The 20246-nt window shown below is 42.9% G+C and overlaps 1 protein-coding gene across 2 annotated transcripts in view; it reads left to right on the top strand.

Moving 5' to 3' along the window:
• Positions 1-20246, top strand: part of LOC149166477 (uncharacterized) — a 277345-nt gene that overhangs the window by 155547 nt on the left and 101552 nt on the right. For both annotated transcript variants that reach the window (XM_089432627.1, XM_089432628.1), the window contains exon 4: positions 8453-8534. In XM_089432627.1, coding sequence (XP_089288753.1) covers positions 8453-8534 — 82 coding nt within the window. The remainder of the gene's footprint in view (positions 1-8452; positions 8535-20246) is intronic.

Here is a 20246-nt window from a genome sequence, read left to right as displayed (position 1 = left end):
TATTGTACATTCCTTTTTGATAATAAAATGGCTCAGCTTGGCGCAGTCTTTGGCTCAATTTGTGGGTGGCATGTTAAATTTTGTGTGTTGTATATGGAGTTTTGTTTTGTTTATCACTATTATTTCCTAGTAGGAATATTACATAACCTTCTGAAATGGTCATATTGATGGGCCATAACGTGCTGAATATTTCTCAGAGGTAAATGAAATCTAGACGTGGAAATTTTCTCTGAAACGACGCTAGTTTAGCTTCAATTTGGGGAGTGTATAAAAAGTTGTGAGCTCTGCAGTATAGCAATCTTTTTCTTGAAAACACAAAGGTGTTATCTGGCCCATTGTGAAACAATTATAACCTTTTCATTATAATCCCAAATCAAGCATATGATCTATCAGTACAAAGCCAAGAATGTGTGTTTTCTAATGGGTAAGTGTTAAAATTGGCAACTAGGGCCAAAATCCATGTGGGTCATGTTATTAATGGAAGCTGATATTTTTCTTGGATCCCTCTCATCGAGAGGTGTAGGATTGATCTAAAGATCATCTGATTCCGATAAGTATTCATGGAGATATGAATTTATTTGTGTTATGGGACAATTCGTCAAGGTCGGCCAACAACCAAATAATCCCCACTTGTGCTCAACGTTTTAGTATAAATAGAGGTGGCCTTCAAGTCATTTCAAAACACTTGGGTTCTCTTCCTCTTTAATTGTCTTTGGGTTTTAGTAGGAGGAGAGATCCCAAGGGATAACGCTGCCCTAATCCGGAGGGCAGAAGCCGGAACTGCAGGAAGTTCCGGGAAAGCTGACGCAGAGGGCAAAAGCCGGAACTACCGGGAACAATCGGAATTGCCGAGAACTGTTGGAACTGCCAGGAAAGCTGACGCAGACGGCAGAAGCAGGAATTGCCAGAACAACGGGAAAAGTTGATGCAGAGGGCAGAAGCCGGAACTACCGGAACAGCTGGGAACGCTGACGGAGAGGGCAGAAGGAGGAATTGCTGGGAACTGCCGGAACAGCCGGGAAAGCTAACGCAGAGGGCAGAAGCCGAAATTGTCGGGAACAGTTGGGAAATTTGACGTAGAGGGCAGAAGCCAAAACCAATGTTGCATTAATCGTTATGGGGATTAAATCGGCGCGGGGGAAAAATCGGAAAAAATCGTAAAAATTGGGAAAAATTCGTAACATACAAAAATATTCTTTTTTTTTTTTCAAAATCTTTAATATCTAAAGCATCTACAACATAAAATAAATACATTGACACATAAATATGATAAAAGAACTAATATATAAGATGTTTAATATCATTTCTAGTGCTACATCACACATAATAGTGAATCATGTCTTGAATAGTAAGTCCTGATTCCTGACTCATGACTCCCAACTCAGCCTCAAAATATCAACAAAAAATATAATAATGTATCTCATATCATGAGTCATAATGTCATATACAATAAAATGAACCAAATAACTAAAGTCTAATACCACTGATTTCCTCTGCCCCTCTAGATATAGATGCCGGTGGAGTTGGCAGTGGACTCTGCTGTGCTCTAGAAGCTGAAGAGCTAGGAGCTACGGGAGGTAGACCACGTCCTCTACTGGTGACAGGGGTAGCTTGGGTAGGTTGTCTCACCTCCTCCTCTTGTTGCTCCTGCTCCTCATCAAAAATCCGATTTTTTTTTGTTTTTGTTTTTGTTTGTTTGTGCTTTGTTATTGGTGTTTTGTTTTGTTTATTTCGGTTGTTGTTGTTGTTGTTTATTTATTTATTAATTCCACGATTTTTCCCAAAAAATCACGATTTTTATGAAAAAATCGCGTTTCATAAAAATCGCCAAAAAAAATACATGTATTAATCGGTCGATAATATCGCCGGTTTCAAATACTCATGATTTTACGATATAATCGCTATTAGTGCAACACTGGCCGAAACTGCCGGGAATGGCCGGGAAAGTTGACGCAGAGGGGAGAAGCCGAAATTGTCGGGAACAGCGGGAACTGCCGGAATTGCCGGGAACTGCCGGAACTGCCGGAACTATTGGGAACTGCCGGGAAGAACTGGAACTGTCGGAACTGCCGGGAACTGCCAGAATTGCCAGAGCATCTGTCTCCAAAGGAGAGCAACATGCAAGGGACAAATAACTAACATTGGGACAGTTGTATGGTACTTAGCAACAAATACTCCAAGCATGCAATGTTACAGCTAGCATGCAAGGGACAACTAGCATGCAATGTTACAACTAGCATGCAAGAGCAAGCATGCTAGGGACAACAAGCAAGCAAGGTGCAACCAACACATAGGTCAGTATGGCAACATGGTGCAACAATGGCACATAATGCAATACAGTGATGGGTACAGTCATGATTAATGAAGCGTGATGAGATGCAGCATAGTGATGATGGGTGCAGCATGGTGCAACACGGTGAGGTGCAACATGATGACGAAATGCAACACAATGATATGTGAAGGAGTCACCTTGGAGAATCAGTTGAAGCAGCATGTCTTCAATTGATCTCATGTATCATCTTCTTAGAGATGATCTATGCTCTTATCTAGATAAGTCAAAGTGTTGACTTCTGTTGTAAACGTACTATCTCTCTCTCTCTGCTGAACTATTAAAGAACATATAAGAAGAATTGATCAAGGGTTTCCCCACATTGGCGTTTGTCCCTGGCTAGCGCCACATCTTGTGTCCTCTTGTCCTGTCTTGTCTTCTGTGATTTATGTTTATGTTCTATCTGCAGTTTACTTTAATGCTGATGTGATTGCTAATCTGGAAAAGATATTGATCTCACTGTGAAAATTGAAATAACTTGCTCTAAGCATAGAACATACCTAAAATTAACATGAAATCAGAGCTAAGGTGAAGGCTATGCCCAAGCAAGAGTGAAAGAGAAATCACCGAAGACAGTTGGGAAAGGAAAAAAGGATCAATGGATTCCTCATCCCTTTTCAAATTCACCAAGGGTGAAGTCGAAGCAGAGAATATTATCAGAATGGCATAGCAGAAGTTTCTGATGGCCTACCTAAAGATCACTTCAATGGGAAGTCCGGATCTAAGGGTGGAAGGAAAGGCAAATGCCTTGGTTGTAATAAGTTCGGCCCTTATGCGAAGGAGTGTCTGAGGTAGGGACACATCACTTGATGATGATAACAATCATTCCAGGGACATCTTCAATGATCAGAGGAATGACAGGTAATGCGAGTCATTAAGGAAATGACCGACTCTTTAGAAAAAGCAAGGAACCCTAGGTATGAAGAATCAAATGTTGTTTCTGATAAGATAAAAAAACATTATCTTGTATTGGCCCTCTCCTTTAAATTCTTTAGGAATCTGGCTTATTGATCGTAGTGCTTCAAGTCACCTCATCGGATAGAAGTGTGCTCTCTCGAATTTGGTAGAGACAAAAACAATCGTGGGATTATACTTATAGTCGATGCCACCTATCTCGGAAAGGGTGTAGGGAATGTTACCCCTCAATTGAATGAGGGTAACTCTATTCATTTACAAGAATCTCTTTTATGTACCTAATCGCAAGAAGAACCTGGTGTCCATCTCGAAAATGGAAGTCAAAGGTTTCAGGGTGGCATTCATCGATGGAAAGGTACGTGTTAGAAAATAGAATTTTCAAAGATGCTTTCTCATGGGTTCAAGGTTGGCAATTTGTATCAAGTTGCAGGATGGTCCATTGGGGATCATGTCAATTGACATATTGCATCTATAACACTAGAGGTCTACCTATGGGGCCCTACCCAGATGTGAGTCAGATGGTGATAGGGATGCATGAATTCAAGAAGAGCATGAAGGTACATGTTTGAGATGTATCGAAGGAAAATCTTATAAGGGGACCATTCCCCTCATGTAGCAGGTCCATAGGTTTGGAACAACCCGAGGAGTTTGAGATTCATGATCGGGAATCTCTGTATACAAGTGGAAGAAAGCCCTCTATGGCTTGAAGCAAAACACCTCGGGCGTAGTATGAGAGGATTGATAGCTGTCTGATGAAGTTGAGATTCACTAGGAGTGAAATCGATCCAAACCATTACCCGAAGGTTGTGGATGATAGACCTCTCATACCGACACCTTATGAGGATGACCTATTTCTGACAGGTGCAGACCCTCTTATTTGCATAAGTAAGATGGAGTTGGATTTCGGATGTGGAATGATAAACTACAAGCCTGTGATTACCTCGAGGATCTTATCTTTCAGAAGTTATATGGTAGTGACGTCGGACCAGATTTGGGAAATGCCTCTGAGTTTCATAAAGTCATTCGCGTTGATGTTCTTGGTGAACTTCCGTCCAGACATATGTTTTGCAGTTAGCGTGGTGAGCTCATATTTGGTTGAGCCTTACTGGATTGGTGCCAAGAATCTTCTGAGATATCTTCGGGGCACAATCTCTCATGGATTGAGATACACTGCCGGAAATATGAAACTGCATGATTATTTGAATGCTGACTGGGCAGGCAGTGTGGAGGATCACTAGAGCACTTCACAGTGTTGGTTCTCTTTGGATTCTGCTTCGATATCATGGATGAGCAGGAAGCAGAATTCGGTTGCTATAAGCACCGCTGAGACTCAATACATAGCTACGAGTATGATCTTGTGTGAAGCTGCATGGTTGCAGAAGCTCTTAAGTGCGTTGTTTGTACACATGATGAATACCACTATGATTCTCTGTGACACCCCGAGGGGGGATTCGATTATTGAGGAAACCCATATTCGATGATTGCTCCAGCAAATAGACATTAGATACTGCCTTATCTGGGATATGGTAAGTCGATGAGCGAGGAGGCTCCATCGCATTGAGACTGATGTACAGGTCGTAGACATTTTTTCAAAGCCCCAGGGAAAGGCCAAATCTGTGACTTTCACGAACGACTTGGAGTCGTTGAGAGACCTTCTTATAAGGGTCCTGCATGTTGTATGCATTGAGCTCTGGGGGGCTTGGGGTACTTACTGGAGCAACATACGACCACAGGGTGACTCACCCTCCCTTGGTGGTGCGCTATGTACACGATGACAGGTAACCTTCCCCTGTGATACCCCGTGGCGACTGTGGAATAGGATGATTAGTTCTCCTGTAGGCCAGGATGATTAGTTCTCCCGTGGCAACTATGGAACAAGATGATTAGTTCTCTTGTGGGCTGGCATGATTAGTTCTCCCGTGGCAACTGTGAAATATGATGATTAGTTCTCCTGTGTGCCGGGATGATTAGTTCTCCTGTGGCAATTGTGAGGCAGGATGATTCGTTCTCCTGTGGATAGGATGAATAGTTCTCCTTTCGAGGCATCCTACCCATGCAGTTTGGGACTCATGGGAAGTACCTCTCATTTGATCAATGAGCAGGGAAATGGGGTTAGGGACCAGAGTAGTACTATTGATGGACGCATCGATGTATCTACCGTATTCCCTATGCTAGGATGACTTCCATTGATGTATCTGGGATCAGTATGAGTGGTTTGAGACACTCTTGTGATATTGATCTGGGATCAGTAAAACTGACTTCGGGCTAGTAAGAGTGATGTGACACACTCTCTTAAGATGAAACTGACTTCGGGTCAGTAGAGAATGGTATCAGACATTCTCGATCAATTCTTCTTCTTCATGGTTCAGTAGAGCAGAGCATAGCAAAGCAGAGCTCAGTAGAGCAGAGCAGTGCAGGGCACTGATGGCAGAGATAGTACAGTCAGACTTATGGATCAACGGAAGGAGTTCTCCCTAGTTGATAGGGAGTGTTAAAATTGGCAACTAGGGCCAAACTCTATGTGGGTCATCTTATTAATGGAAGCTGATATTTTTCTTGGATCCCTCTCATCGAGAGGTGTAGGATTGATCTAAAGATCATGCGATTCTGATAAGTATTCATGGAGATATGAATTTATTTGTGTTATGGGACAATTCATCAAGGATGGCCAGCAACCAAATAAACCCCACTTGTGCTCAACGTTTTAGTATAAATAGAGGTGGCCTTCAAGTCATTTCAACACACTTGGGTTCTCTTCCTCTGTACTTGTCTTTGGGTTTTAGTAGGAGGAGAGATCCTAAGGGATAATGCTGCCCTAATCCAGAGGGAAGAAGCTGGAACTGCTGGGAATTACTGGGAAAGATGATGCAGAGGGCAGAAGCCGGAACTACTGGGAACAACCGAAATTGCCGGGAACTATCAGAACTGCCGGAACTGCTGAGAATAGCTGGAACTGCCAGAATAGCCGAGAAAGTTAACGCAGATGGCAGAAGCCGGAACTGCCGGTAGAGCCAGGAAAGCTGACGTAGAGGGCAGAAGCCGAAAATGTCGGGAACAGTCGGAACTGACGGGAATTGCCGGAACTGCCTGGAATAGCCGGAACTACCGGGAACTTCCAGAACAACTAGAGCATTTGTCTCCGAAGGAGAGCAGCATGCAAGGGACAACTAACTAACATTGGGATAGTTGTATGGTACTTAACATCAAATACACCAAGCATGCAATGTTATAGTGTGCATGCAAGGGATAGCTAGCATGCAAGGGACAACTATCATGCAATAGCAAGCATGCTGAGGACAACAAGCATGCTAGGGACAACAGGCAAGCAAGGAACAACAAGCAAGCAAGGTGCAGCCAACACATAGGTCAGTATGGCAACATGGTGCAGCAATGGCACATAATGCAATACAGTGATGGGTACAATCATGATTAATGAAGCGTGATGAGATGCAGCATAGTGAAGATGGGTGCAGCATGGTGCAGCGCGGTGAGGTGCAGCATGATGACGAAATGCAGCACATCGATAGGTGAAGGAGTCACCTTGGAGAATCAGTTGAAGCAACATGTCTTCAACTGATCTCATATATCATCTTCTTAGAGATGATCTATGCTCTTATCTAGATAAGTCAAAGTGTTGACTTCTGTTGTAAACGTACTATCTCTCTCTCTCCCTGCTGAACTATTGAAGAACATATAAGAAGAATTGATCAAGGGTTTCCCCACATTGGGGTTTGTCCCTGGCTAGCGCCACATCTTTTGTCCTCTTGTCTTGGCTTGTCTTCTGCGATTTATGTTTATGTTCTATCTGCAGTTTACCTTAATGCTGATGTGATTGCTAATCTGGAAAAGATATTGAGCTAACTGTGAAAATTGAAATAAATTGCTCTAAGCATAGAACATACCTAAAATTAACAGTAAGTCAAACCTGAGGTTTTATTGTGAGAAGCTGCTAAAACCCTAATTTATAGCCACCACCATAGCAAAAAGATACCAAAGATTCTTTGTTTTTTCAAACTTCGTCGTTTGAATTCTGATTTGGATGATTTATTTTTTCAAACTAAGGTTTTTAAGTAATTTTCAGATCTGAAATTGGCTGGAAAATTTTCAGAAATTCTTCAGAAAGTTGTGACCATCCTATGCTAGAACCACTGCTTGAATAAGAGCTTGCAGCATTCCTGTAATATAAAGGGAACTGCTGCAACAGTGGAAATAAACAAAACAAAAAACACAAATATAGATCTAAATGCAAGAAAAACAATGTGGGCACCTGTACACCGCGGGATATATTGCACCTGCAGTTCTCAGTAATGAAGGTTATTCCAATGTACACTAATAATTTGGTTGACTGAATTGATAAAATGATAAGAGATTATACAAGAAAACGGGGGAACCCTGAACAAGCCATGTATCCAACCATTCAAATCAATGCTGGATGGAGTATTGCATATGTAAGAAAGCTAAGAAAGACAGCCATTCAGTGATGGATGGAGTTTTGCGTATGTAAGAAAGCTAAAAAAGACAACCATTGAATGATGGATGGATTATATTGAATAATCTTGTATATAAAAGAGAACGTTATCTCCAAGCGACAGACTGACCTGGCAACAAAATTCAACCCAAAAAAACCAGTCATGGAAAAAGCCATGAAAACCTAATCTAATATTGAACAAACAAATAGATACTCCAATATAATGGCTAAACGTTACAATTAGGGTGCTTGAGATAATATTTAAATAACTAATTGCAATTACCAAGATAATAGCAACAGTGAGCAACTATTTAGTGAATCATTTAATTGTTAAATCTTATCTCAAACATGGTAACGAACAACTCAACTAACTTAGAGATGTGTCGTTAATGTGAGCAATTAACAGCTCTCAAGTAAGCTCCTCGTGGGTCCCAACCACCCTTAAGCTAGTCACCTGATCACCAAACCATTAGATTGACGAGGTTATGAATGAAATAGCTTGTGTACAAAATTAGTTGTCTAGGTACATGAAACTGCCGCTATTTTTTCATTTTGGTTGGTCTGCTGATGCTCCTAGGTCTTTAATATGTATATTCTTTCTTCAAATTAGAACTCCAGAAAAAGTTTTAGAGGCATAAGGATTTATCCCCTATGAAGAGCCATATTGCATATACTGTTTGTTCTTATAGCATTTCCAGAATTGTCTTTCAGAGTATCTTATATTTTTTCACGAATTGCAGGGATGGAGAAGGGGATAAACTTGAAACAGGGAGAACACTTAGTCTTCTATCTGGTGTTTTTATGCTTCCACATCCTACTAAGGTACTGACACATATCTTCTTTTCTATTTTTGCTGAAGAAAGATTTACTTTGAATATATTTTTTCACACTTACGTACCATCCAGTTTAGTTATTAATAGTTTAGAAATAAATTTACCTACATTTGTCATGTATGGGGACCATATTTTGAGTTTTTGAAAACATATTCTTAGTGCATGTTGAATGCTAGCTAAAATTTCAGGACTTCCACACAGATTAGGAATTCTTTTGTAATATAGGCATTCATCCATCCATCCTGTAACTTCCTCAGATTATAAGATGACATGGAACCTAGTTTAAGATACTGATAGAATTCAAGAAAACACAAAGAGTAAAGGGAATGGAAAGAATAGATTCTAGTCTCCTGAATTTTCTATGCTTATTGTCCTCTGCCTTTGCGAAAAATGTTAAACATGACAACATTTCTGGAATGAGTGATAGTAGTTCCCCAGAGGAGGTCAAGGATGTATGTTGTCGATATTGACTGTAAGAAAGTGTGATATACACTGGCAATTAATAATTGTTTAATTTAAAAAGTAATAGGAGTTGTGTTAACCATATTTTTCCGTGGAAAATAGAGTTCGTAATTTCTATTAAAAGGTTGTTAATAGATATTACATGTTGTAGATGCCGAGGCATATGCTGTAGAGTGGCCAGAGCCACGTTACAAAGTAGAAACTAGATATAAATATCCAGAGTGAGTCTAGGTGAATACATGAACTGTATTTCACCAGTAGATACAGAGTCCCCAAAAATCTCAATAATAAGGCCCAAGGCCATACAGGAATATGTACATACAATAATATACCCGATAATAAAGATTCCTGCTATACAAAAAGAAGCTCCCAAGTAGCAGTTGCAAAATCTAGTGTGGGGGAGGATCCCCCATCAGCGGGCCGTCGATGTAGGGACGATGATAGAACCTGTGTATCCCAGCTGGTGTGTGTTCTTCGATCAGCCAGTCTCCTAGAGGCCGATCCGCCGCCTCTTTCGAAAGCTGGTCAGCAAGCGCATTTCTTTCCCTGTAGATATGAGAAACAGTGATATGGTCAAAATGTGTTTTTAGAAAAACAATTTCTTCCAAGATATGTTTCAAAGAATATGCATGACAGATAGATTTATTGTTTGTCCAATCAATCACAATCTTTGAGTCCCCAAAAATTTGAATTTGTCTGCAATGTTTAGTAAGGGCAAAATAAAGAAGGTGTCTCAAAGTGATAAGTTCCGCAAAGTTATTTGAGCCCGACCCCAGACCCAGTCTCAGGTGAAAATAATGAGTATCAGATAGGAAAAAAGCAATCCCCCCACCACATCCTTGTGGCGGAGCTGTCCCGTCGAAGTATGCCCAAGGCATATCCTTATTTATGAGTTCAGGCTGTATAATTCTAGGACGGGTGGGTATGCTCTCATAAGGAATTTCATTGTAGGCAGCACAAATGGATGCCGAGAGTATCTGATTGTTGACTCTACAGTTCTCAAAGATAAAGGCGTTCCTGCTCTGCCATATGAAACTCGAAATCACTGCTGGGAGAATTAAGGCCTTTTCTGTGGCAACCGCGTCCCACCAATTTGACCAGGCAGTCGGTATGTCCTCGCCCTGCCAATTCGTTCTGATATTCAGTACCTGTATGACCTGTTGCCAGATTCCTTTTGTTGTCTCACAGTGGAGGAAAAGGTGGTTCGAAGTTTCCTCATTACTTTGGCAAAGTACGCACCACGATGGTCCTGCTATCGCCCGCTTCTTGAGAGCATCCCCTGTAGGTAATTTATTTGCGATTATGTTCCACAGGAGAAGCCTGTTTCGGGGCTGCACTTGGAGCTTCCACACAATTTTCCACCAGCCTAGCAGGTTTGCAGGTTTTCTGGCTTCCATAAGTCTGATATAACCCAATTTGGGTGAGTATGTCCCGGATTTAGCAGGGGCCCATATAAGCTGATCTTCATCCTCCCTAAGTTTGATATGAGATTCAATTAGAGCACGTATATATCCATTCCACTGTTCTGACCATACCTCCGGGATCTGTCCGTGCCCGACATTAATCCAAGCTTGAGTAAATATAGTGGAGCGCTCCCGGTCTCCGATCTGTGCTAAATATTTGATGCCCCTGTGATTGAGGTGTTGAATCAGATCTCTGGACAGTATGTGAGCATTCCCCGATCCAGGCCAAGGGTCAAGTCCAATACGAACCTGAGCCCCATTGCCCACCCTCTAGAGTAGATTATCTCTAATAAGGGGCATCGCCTTGAGAGTGGCACGCCAGATCGCTGAAATACCCTGTTGATTCCAAAAAGGTCTGCGAAGCCATTCCGTGAAGCAGGATGGCCAAATGTATTTGTGATGTATAACCTTAGCCCATAGACTGTCCATCTTGGTGAGGGACCAGCCCTGCTTGGCCGTGAGGGCAAGTGCAAATTCCTGTAGGGACTTTATACCCCAACCACCCCATTGCTTTGGCAATGCTATGGTAGACCATCTGGTCCAAGCAAAAATCCTTCCTTTTTTGTTTCCATTCCAAAGAAAGCGGGAACATATTTGTTGAATTCTGTTCAAAATGCCTTTAGGGATCCAAGTCAAAGACATCCAATAAACAGGGGTGGCCTCCAGGACTGTCTTGATCAGTAGGAGTCTGCCAGCTTTTGACAATAGTCGATGCTGCCAACCTGTTATCCTTCTTTCAATTTTGTTAATAAGCCAATACCAGTGATTAATTTTATACCCATCCGGCTTCAATCTAAATCCCAGATATTTGATACCATCCATCAACTGGCATTCTAGGAATGGGAAGAATTGTCCAGCTAGAAGAGCTTCCTGCTGAGTGCAATGCATCATGGACCTGGTGGACTTCTGCTCATTTATTTCCATGCCCGTGGCTTTACAAAAGAGGAGTAGGATGTCATACAGGGCGACGGTGTCCCTTATACTGCCATTCAGGAAGATTAATATATCATCCACAAACAATAGGTGGGTTAGGACAAACTGCTCCGTTATTTTGAGACCACTTATGTCTCCCGTCCTTCTAGCTTCCGCTATAAGCCTGCTCAAACCTTCCATAACAATGAGAAAAAGTAATGGGGATAGAGGGCATCCTTGCCTGATCCCCCTGGAGATATGAAAACGTTCCGAAGCCGCACCATTGATAAGTATAGCAAATGATACCGAAGTAACGCAGCCCATGATCCAATTAATGAGGATATGAGGGAAACCAAGATGAGTAAGGATCATCTTCAAGTATAACCAATTAACTTTGTCAAATGCCTTGGCAAGGTCAATTTTTAAGGAGATGCCTTTCAGGTTCTTTAGCTTGATAGAGTGTAAAGCTTCTTGGGCAGTGCCGATAGCCTCTTGAATATGTCGGTTCCTGAGGAAGGCAAATTGCTCAGCCGAGATATGCGAGGATAGGATTGGCTTAATGCGGTTGGCAATGATTTTGGCTATGATTTTATAGAGACAGTTGCAGAGGGATATAGGCCGAAAGTCATTGAAGGATGTGGGCTCGTCAGATTTGGGGATCAAGGCTATAAAGGTCTGGTTCATCGGTGGGTGAATGTGCTCCGTGATCCTGCTTTCCTCCACCACCGCCAATAGGTCATCCTTCATCATCTCATAGAAAGCCAGGTAGAATTCCACAGGCCATCCGTCTGGTCCTGGGCTTTTATCCTTTTTGAACCACTTAAGCGTGCTTTCAATCTCTTGTTCACTGACTGGTTGGCAAAGATCCTCAATGTCCTCCTGTAACACGAACCTCGGAAACTTGCCAGCAAGTCTGATAATCTCTGGAAGGTTTACTGAATTTGGGGCCGTATAGAGTCCCTTAAAATGTGTGATCCCCAGTCTAGCCAGCTGTTGATGAGTGGTTGCCCAACCATCAGGCTCCATTGGAAGCTGCCATATAGTGTTGGCGGCCTTTCTGCCATTGGCAATATTATGAAAAAATTTTGTATTGTTGTCCCCTGCTTTTAGCCAGATGGCTCGGCTCTTCAGACGCCAGAGTTCTTCTCTTTCCTTTAAGATCTTCGATTTTTCCTCAATCAGATCGCAGAGTTCAGCTTTTGTTTCATCCGATAGATAACCTGTTCCCCTTTCGTCTGTTAATTGGCCTATTCTATCTTCCTTATCCTTCAGGTTCTGTTCCTCTCTGCTTCGCTTCAGACGAGCCCAGGTTTCTGACATTTTGTTGAGCTTTTTGAGCCTGTCACAGAAGTCCGAAGCTTTCCTCCCTTCTCTCAACTGGGGCTGTGAGGCCCAGAAATCCGAGACCAACTTGATGTAATCTGGGTCTTGAAGATGGCCAGCAAAGAATTTGTAGGGAGAGCGCGACTTTGGTGTGTTGCCACTAATCTGAAGTAAGATGGGGTGATGATCAGACAAACCCCCGTTGCTGACCCACTGTCTATATAATGGAAATTTCTGTATCAATGCCTCATGCATCATGTACCTGTCCAGCCTCCTTCCTAGAGCAGCCTCTCCAGTACGCTGATTGTGCCAAGTGGGAAGTTTTTTATTCATGGGGATGTCCACAAGATGCTGGGCATCGAGGAGCATGGACATTTGTTCCGCGATAGGATCCCCTTGTGCAGATATCCCCCAAGTCTCCCCAGATCCCATCGAGAAATTAAAATCACCCCCTATAATAGTGCACTGTGTAATATGTCCTTCTGAAAGAAAGTTTTGCCAAAAGTCGAGCCTGTTCTGATTGGGTCCATAGATGTTGAGAATTCTGATGGGTAAGCCCAATTCACCCATAGTGATGTCCATGCCAAGGAATCCTCTTCCTCCCCATACCGAAAGAGGTCTGTGTATTCTAGGATTGATACCAATGAGTAGACCACCAGATCTACCACAGGCATCCAACCCATGTAGGAACCATCCAGGGAGAATAGAGAGTAGACATCGAACTGCTAGTTCAGAGGAGCATAGGGTTTCCTGAAGAAAAATGATATCACATCTGGATTCAAGTACCAGTCTCTTGAGAGCCAATCGTTTTTTAGGGCTGGCTAAACCCCTGCAATTGAAGGAGAGGCAAATCATGGGGTCACCCAGTTCTGGGGCTCATTCGCTCTAAGTGCCCTTTCAATAGTGATCTGTCGACCCGAAGCCACATCTGCCACCGCAGATAATTTTGCAGAAGAAATTTGGGATGGCCGGCCTCGCTTTTGTTTACGAAGCCGACCTGGGGAGGATCCCAGTCCTAATATTTTAGGCCGAGTTCTGGATCTCAATAGATAATGGTGCCCACCAGATACCATCGGGGAGGGAGGGGAGTCCGGGACACCAGTCTCCGGGATATAGGAAGGGGGGGTAGTTGAGAAAGTAGGGAGGGGGGGTTCGATGGGGCAATGGATGGTGGGTAAGGAGACACTCTCAGGAAGGGGAGTTCTGAATGCAGGGTGCATAATGGATTGCAATTCATGCGAAATAAAAGGTTGACAAATAGGATTGGAGTAATCACCTGAATGTGAAGATGCCGTCTCCATCGGCTTTGCTGCGGCTTCAGCTGTCTTGGATCTGGTACGCGGCGGCTCAGTTGAAGGCACAGCAAATTTCCTGGATGTTCTCTTTTTCCCCCCTTCGCCCGGCCCCTTTGTAGGCGTCTCTTGCTGCCTCAGTTCACCCTCCGAAGTATTGGCATCTGCCTTTGGAGTGACAGGAGGTTGTTTTCTAGGACCCTGCATGCTCTCCTTGACCCCCCCTGTAACCAATGGGCAGTCCTTATAGAGATGTCCGGTCTTGTGGCATCTGCGGCAACGGAAGGGAACTCCTTCATAGTCCAGTATCTGCTTCCTGGTGACATGGTTGTGATAGATTTCGATAATCTCCTCCAGTCCCGGTCTAGTATCCATGTGAACCAAAATACGAGCCATGGATCGTTTGCCCGACTTCTCGTATGAGCGATCATGCTCCAGGTAGGTGCCTAGGGCGTCTCCTATCTTTTTGAAAGCGTAGGGGCTCCAGAATTGCCATGGCAAGCCAGGTAATCGCACCCAGATAGGGCCAGCTCCAAGTTGTTCGCGCTCAGGATCAAATAAGGGATCCCAGCGTTTAAGGAATACAGGCATAAGCTCAATGTGCCAATATTTGCCCAGAATCCATTCAGCGAATTGTTGGTGGCAGAAATGCAGGGCGAACCATCCTCTGGTAAGAACCATCACCTCAGGTAATTCTTTAAGCAACGGTCCCCATATCTCCTCCACCCACGACTTAAGCCTCTCCGCCGTATAATTTCGTCCTCGAACACGGCCAACAAGAACCTTTCGCGCGGCATCCATAATGTCCGGCAGCGGAGCTTCAGGCCCGAAGTTTACCTTGAAACCAGAATTATTAGCTTTAAGGCATCTTCCTTTTGTAACCTTCTCCGAGCGTTTACCCGAGAGGGTCTCTCTGAGTAACTTGCGACACGGGTCCGAGGAGCTGTGCTGAGCAGAATGTACCGACTGAGCAGGGTATGGCGAAGTAAAGCATCCAGAACGAATAGGGGAGCGAGGGGCCGAGGAACCGGTACCCTGCAGGTTCGGGCCGGAAGTAGGGGGGGGCATTCGCTGACTCAGCGGCATAAATGAGACCGAGAGGGAGTGAGAGCTAGATGGAGGGGGAGGGGACGGGGGCGGAGGGAGGGGAGGTCGTAAAGGTTGATGGAGAGGGGCGTCCAGAGATGGCGACGCAGGGAAACATGAACCCAAGAGCTGAAGAGTCGCCGGAGAGAGGGGTGGGCAATCAAGTGCGGCGTCCGGGGGAGGATATTCCGGCCCCTTGCCTTTCCCAGTTGGCAGCTGGTGCTGAGGCCGTGAGGAAGTGCCAGCCGTAACCCCAAGAGCAACACTTCGCGGTATCATCAACGGTCTGGTGGAATGTGCCCAAATTTCTTGGTTGGGTATGGGGTCCTCCCCATAATCTAACAGGTCCTCCTCAATCATGTTAACTGTCGGTGGGAGCACAGTAGGGTTCGGGACCGGGTCCGTCGGATGCGGGAAACGGAGGTCAGCGTTGGTGGGTTCGATACCGGGTCGGCGGCAACAGTTATCGGAGGTCGGCGTCAGGTGTTGGCGAGCAGGGAGGAAACCACGGGGGAGAAGGCAGTAAACGTCAAGAAACCAAGCCGCGAAGCACGAGCATAAGTTAACTGTCGAGCGGCAGGTGGTCAGCCCTGCCCTATGGCAGTGGCCCCAACTGTAAATCCTTGGAGGGCCCAACTGTCAGCATCCATTGTCGACAAGTGCGCCAGCAGAACGAGGCCTGTAGTTCCCGAGCTAGGGTTCCGCCATCGCCGTTGCAGAGCTCCCCCCCGGAAAAATTTCTCTTCATTTCTGATGATCAATTACGATTCATGTGTTGTGTTAACCATATTATCTGCAGGGGGGGTTCTTTAGCATGTGATTCTATTGTGTAATAATTAATTGTTTTTAACTTGAAGTTTCCCGTTATGAAATTGTCAAACAATTATAGGAAGATTTCTTGTGTATGATAATATGACACTATTGTCGCTTGGATTCTCCCTTGAGGAAATATCCCAACCTCACACACGATCGAGAACCTCCTCTGTGTTTCACTTTCATTCACCTATTGGCCAACCCCCCTCCACTCTCCATTACCATGGCTGTTGGCAAGGAGTTAGCCGGTGCTTCTTCCTCGATTCCTGTCATGATCGAAACTCGACGAAAGAGCTTGACAAGCGACTGTGCCCTTCTTCACGTGGATCACTTTATGTGCTAGGTATTCTGAATTAATTGACTGTGATCCAGATTTGACTATCATATTTGGTATCAGAACCAAGTTTGATTTTGGCAATGATCATATTTGAAACAAGACTCGATCTAATTTGAGATTTTGCCACACAACCTTCAGATTCTCTCATTAGGTCTTTGACCACAAATTGGCCCTTGGCCTTTTGGAATCTAAAATTTCTACTGCAAGGTGAAATATTCTGCGGCAAATTTACAAAGCATAAGAAAACGACAAACAACCAAAACGATATCAGGTTCGGTACCACTGCTACACATCTACCATATCCGCAACGAGGTAGTCTATAATGCGACTTTTTGGAGATGGATGGGACGTTGCCATGGATGATGGTCATAGATGGGAAGCAATATTTCCTGGGCTATAGGTTCTTTAATGCACCTTTAGAGATGGTGAGTGCACTCGATGGCATGGCCACCATACATACATGACCACAATTGCGATTTGACCACTCTGACAACTGCAGCTGCACCACTCAGATTTCAATGCTTCGGTGTAGTTAATGAAGTTTGTGGATAAGACGTCAGTCTACATTCATTCAATGTCATGTCTGTGTCCAACATTTCAAACTTGGTAGTCTTGCCCGAAATTTTTGATTTCAAATTTGGTATTCCTGCTCAAAAGTTTTGATGAAATGTGTCTGCTTCTTACATGAGACTTACAAGAACTGTCTCCCAATTGTGTGGTCATTTTACAACTCATCTAATGAGGAAGGGGAAGTTTCTGGAAGGATTTGCTCAACAAGGGATGGATTTTGAGAGTCCGAATCTATAGAATCTAGCAGCCTGGTGCATGGTGAAGAGGGAGACAATGCGCTGGTTGTTAGAAAATCAGAAAGGCAGAACAATTTTCTTATGTTGATAATTACTTGTGAATTTGTGATATTATTATGTTCTTATTAGCTTCTTTATGTTCTTCCTTTATCTTATTTTCATCAAGCAATCATCAAAGTAAAAACATGAAGATCATGGACACTAGATGTAGGCACTCAGTCAGGGCTAAAACCCCTTTGCAGGGGAAAACCCAGTCAAAACTCTTCCTTTAGTAGGCTGAAATTGAGATAGACCAAGACCCTAGACCAAAAGACCTTCCTCCTCCACCAAGTCAGCTCTTCCTTCTGATAGATGATCTCTTCCAAAGTTACCAAGTGCCAGCTTCTCAAATGTAGTTTCAACCTAGAATTTCGACTCCCAACTTTAGAACTTTGACCCAGCTTTAGGACTATAGTTTCAATCTAACAACTTTAGTAGCTCCAGCCTAGCAACTTCACACCTTCGACCTTGATGTATCTTCACAACTTCAATACAACTTCACAACTTCAATGCAGCTTCATAGCTTCGATGCAGTTTCCCAGCTTCAATGTAGCTTCAGAATTTCATTGCACATGAGAGATAGAGAGAGAAACCCAAAAACTTCGATTCCATCTTCCTTCTTGAACTTCACACTTTTTTTGCTCCCAACTACTGCAATTCGAACTTGTGTGAGATGTTCTACCAAATGGGTCGAGTTGCTCCAATATATAGTGAGTTTTTGAGGTAGAATTCCCTTGTTAAGGCCGACTTGTCTTTTCTTGAGGCCGACTTGGTGGAGGAGGCCTAATTGACCTATTTCACAATAAAATACTTTTTCTTTCTTGAAAAATAAAAATCCCAAGAAGGGCCCTTTACATTATGATATGGAAAAGGACACTTGGCATTAACTCTAGAAGTCTTCAATAGAGACTTTGACCTAAAAAAAATTGACCCAAGCATGAAACCCATGCCTTAATAAGCCAATATTTGTTTATTTTATTTTGTTTAATTGTGGTTCAAATCTTGCCTTATTGCTGCATTTTTGATCTCGTAGATCCACTTGGAAGTTACCACAAATTTGTCTTCGAGCCTAGGTACAATTTCCCAAATTCCATTCTTCATTATAGATTGATACTCTTCATTCATGGCATCTTTTCATTCTTGATGGTTGACATCTTCTTCAAAAGCGGATGGTTCTGCTTCTATTAGTTTAGTCATATATGCAATACCCAAAATATCTTTTGGGCTTCTTGCTTTCTCTAAATGAACCTTTCGTTGCCCCATGACCTTTTGCATCAAGTAATGTAGACTTCAACCAATTTGGTCTCTTTCTTGATTTGGGAGGACCACAGGTTGCATGGGTTCACTGGGACCCTCATCTTCATGATGAGATTCTTCTTCTTCCTTGTTGACTTCTTCTTCAAACACTAAAATTTCTTCGTCATCAGAGTCAATGGGAAGTTCCTTAGATTTCTTGAATGCGACACTTTCATCAAATGTGACATTTCGACTTACTTCTATATGGTGTCCTTCCTTTATGTAGTTTCTATAAGCCTTAGAAGAGTTGTTGTAGCCAACCAATATTCCTCTCATGCCTAAAGGATCTAGCTTCTTTCTTTTATCCTTTGGTATATGAATATATACGAGACACCCAAAGATTCAGAGATGATCTACAGTAGGCTTCTTCCTAGTGAATACTTCTTCGGGAGTCCTATTGTCCAGTGGCCTGTGGGGACTTTGATTTTGAATACAGTCTTCGTGGCTTCTCCCAACATAAATTTTGGTAGATCTTGATCATTTAACATTGCCTTTACACTTTCTTCAATGGATCGGTTCTTTTGTTCTGCAACTCCATTTTGTTCGGGATTATATGGGACTATCATCTCCCTCTTAATCCTTGATTCCTTACAGAATGCTATAATCTCCTTGGATGTATGCTCCTCCATTATTGGATCTTGGTATCTTGATTCTCCTTTTTGTGAGGTTCTCCACTTCAACTTTGAAATCTTGAAATTTTGTAAATAATTCGCCCTTGGTTTTCATTAAGTAAACCCAGGTCTTTCGTGAATGACCATCTATAAACGTGACATAATATAGATGACCTCTAAGATATTTAGGAGTAATAGGGCTACATACATCAGCGTGAATGAGATCCAAGATTTCTTTTGACCATGAAGCATTGCTTCCAAATGGTCTCTTGGTATTCTTACCCAATGCACATCCCTTTCATACTCCTTCATGGTCTTCTTTTAGTTCAAACTTCAGGTATTCCATCTACTATGGAACTTAGAGTTTGGAGGATCTTGAAATGAAGATGACCAAATCTTCTATGCAATAGTTCACATGGGCTAACTTCAATGTGAGCCAAGGCTTGAGCTAGAGGAGATATCAACTTGTAAAGTATTCCTTCTCGAATACCAATTACTTTAGCATTTTCTATGCTTGAGTTTTTACTCCATACAACAAATTTCCCCTCAATGAAAGCTACTCTATCACCCTTGTCCTCTAGACTTGAAATGGACAGTAAGTTCTTATGCAAACCTAGAACAAATAGGATGTTTTTGAGATGAATGTTGCTTCCATTCTCCAGCTCTATAGAGGTTGATCCAATGCCTCTCACATGATAGCTTTTGTTATCTCCAAGTTCCACTGAATAAGAGGATTTTCCCTTTGATAAGGTCTTTAGTTGTTTGTCATGACTTGTCATGTGTCTAGATGCACCACTATCAATTACCCAAATGTTCTCGTCTTGGAATGTGCTAGTGGGTGCCGAGAAGAGACCTCCATCCTTTCCTTCGATTAATTCCTTCTTTGTAGAGAATAGGAGACTCCATGCTTCCTTCATGTTTCTCTTGAGATAGCTTGCTACCTTTGAACACTTCTTGATGAACTTTTTCAATGTGTTGGAGATCTTCATGATGCCCTTAGCCAACCTTAGCTCTAATACCATGTTGAGAATTCAATAATGCAATGATTATGATTGATTCTCTTTACTTGATAACTGCTTGTGGTTCCATTTTACTTATTATCTTTGTTCCTTATTATTATATTTGTGAAGCATCAAACAACTACCAAAACAAAAACACAATGACACACTATATAGGCTACAAGCCAGAGCAAAACCTCTCCTCTTGAGAGGAAAACCATTAAATCTCTTCTCTTCCTTATGGATTCTTCAATTGACGAATT

The sequence above is a fragment of the Pinus tabuliformis genome, chromosome 5_1 (assembly GCF_031772625.1).
Source record: "Pinus tabuliformis cultivar Carrire ecotype Pingquan chromosome 5_1, CPIR1, whole genome shotgun sequence".
Classification (NCBI taxonomy): Eukaryota; Viridiplantae; Streptophyta; class Pinopsida; order Pinales; family Pinaceae; genus Pinus; species Pinus tabuliformis.
Note: the sequence above shows the minus strand (reverse complement) of the source record. Positions and strands in the feature narration are given on the sequence as shown.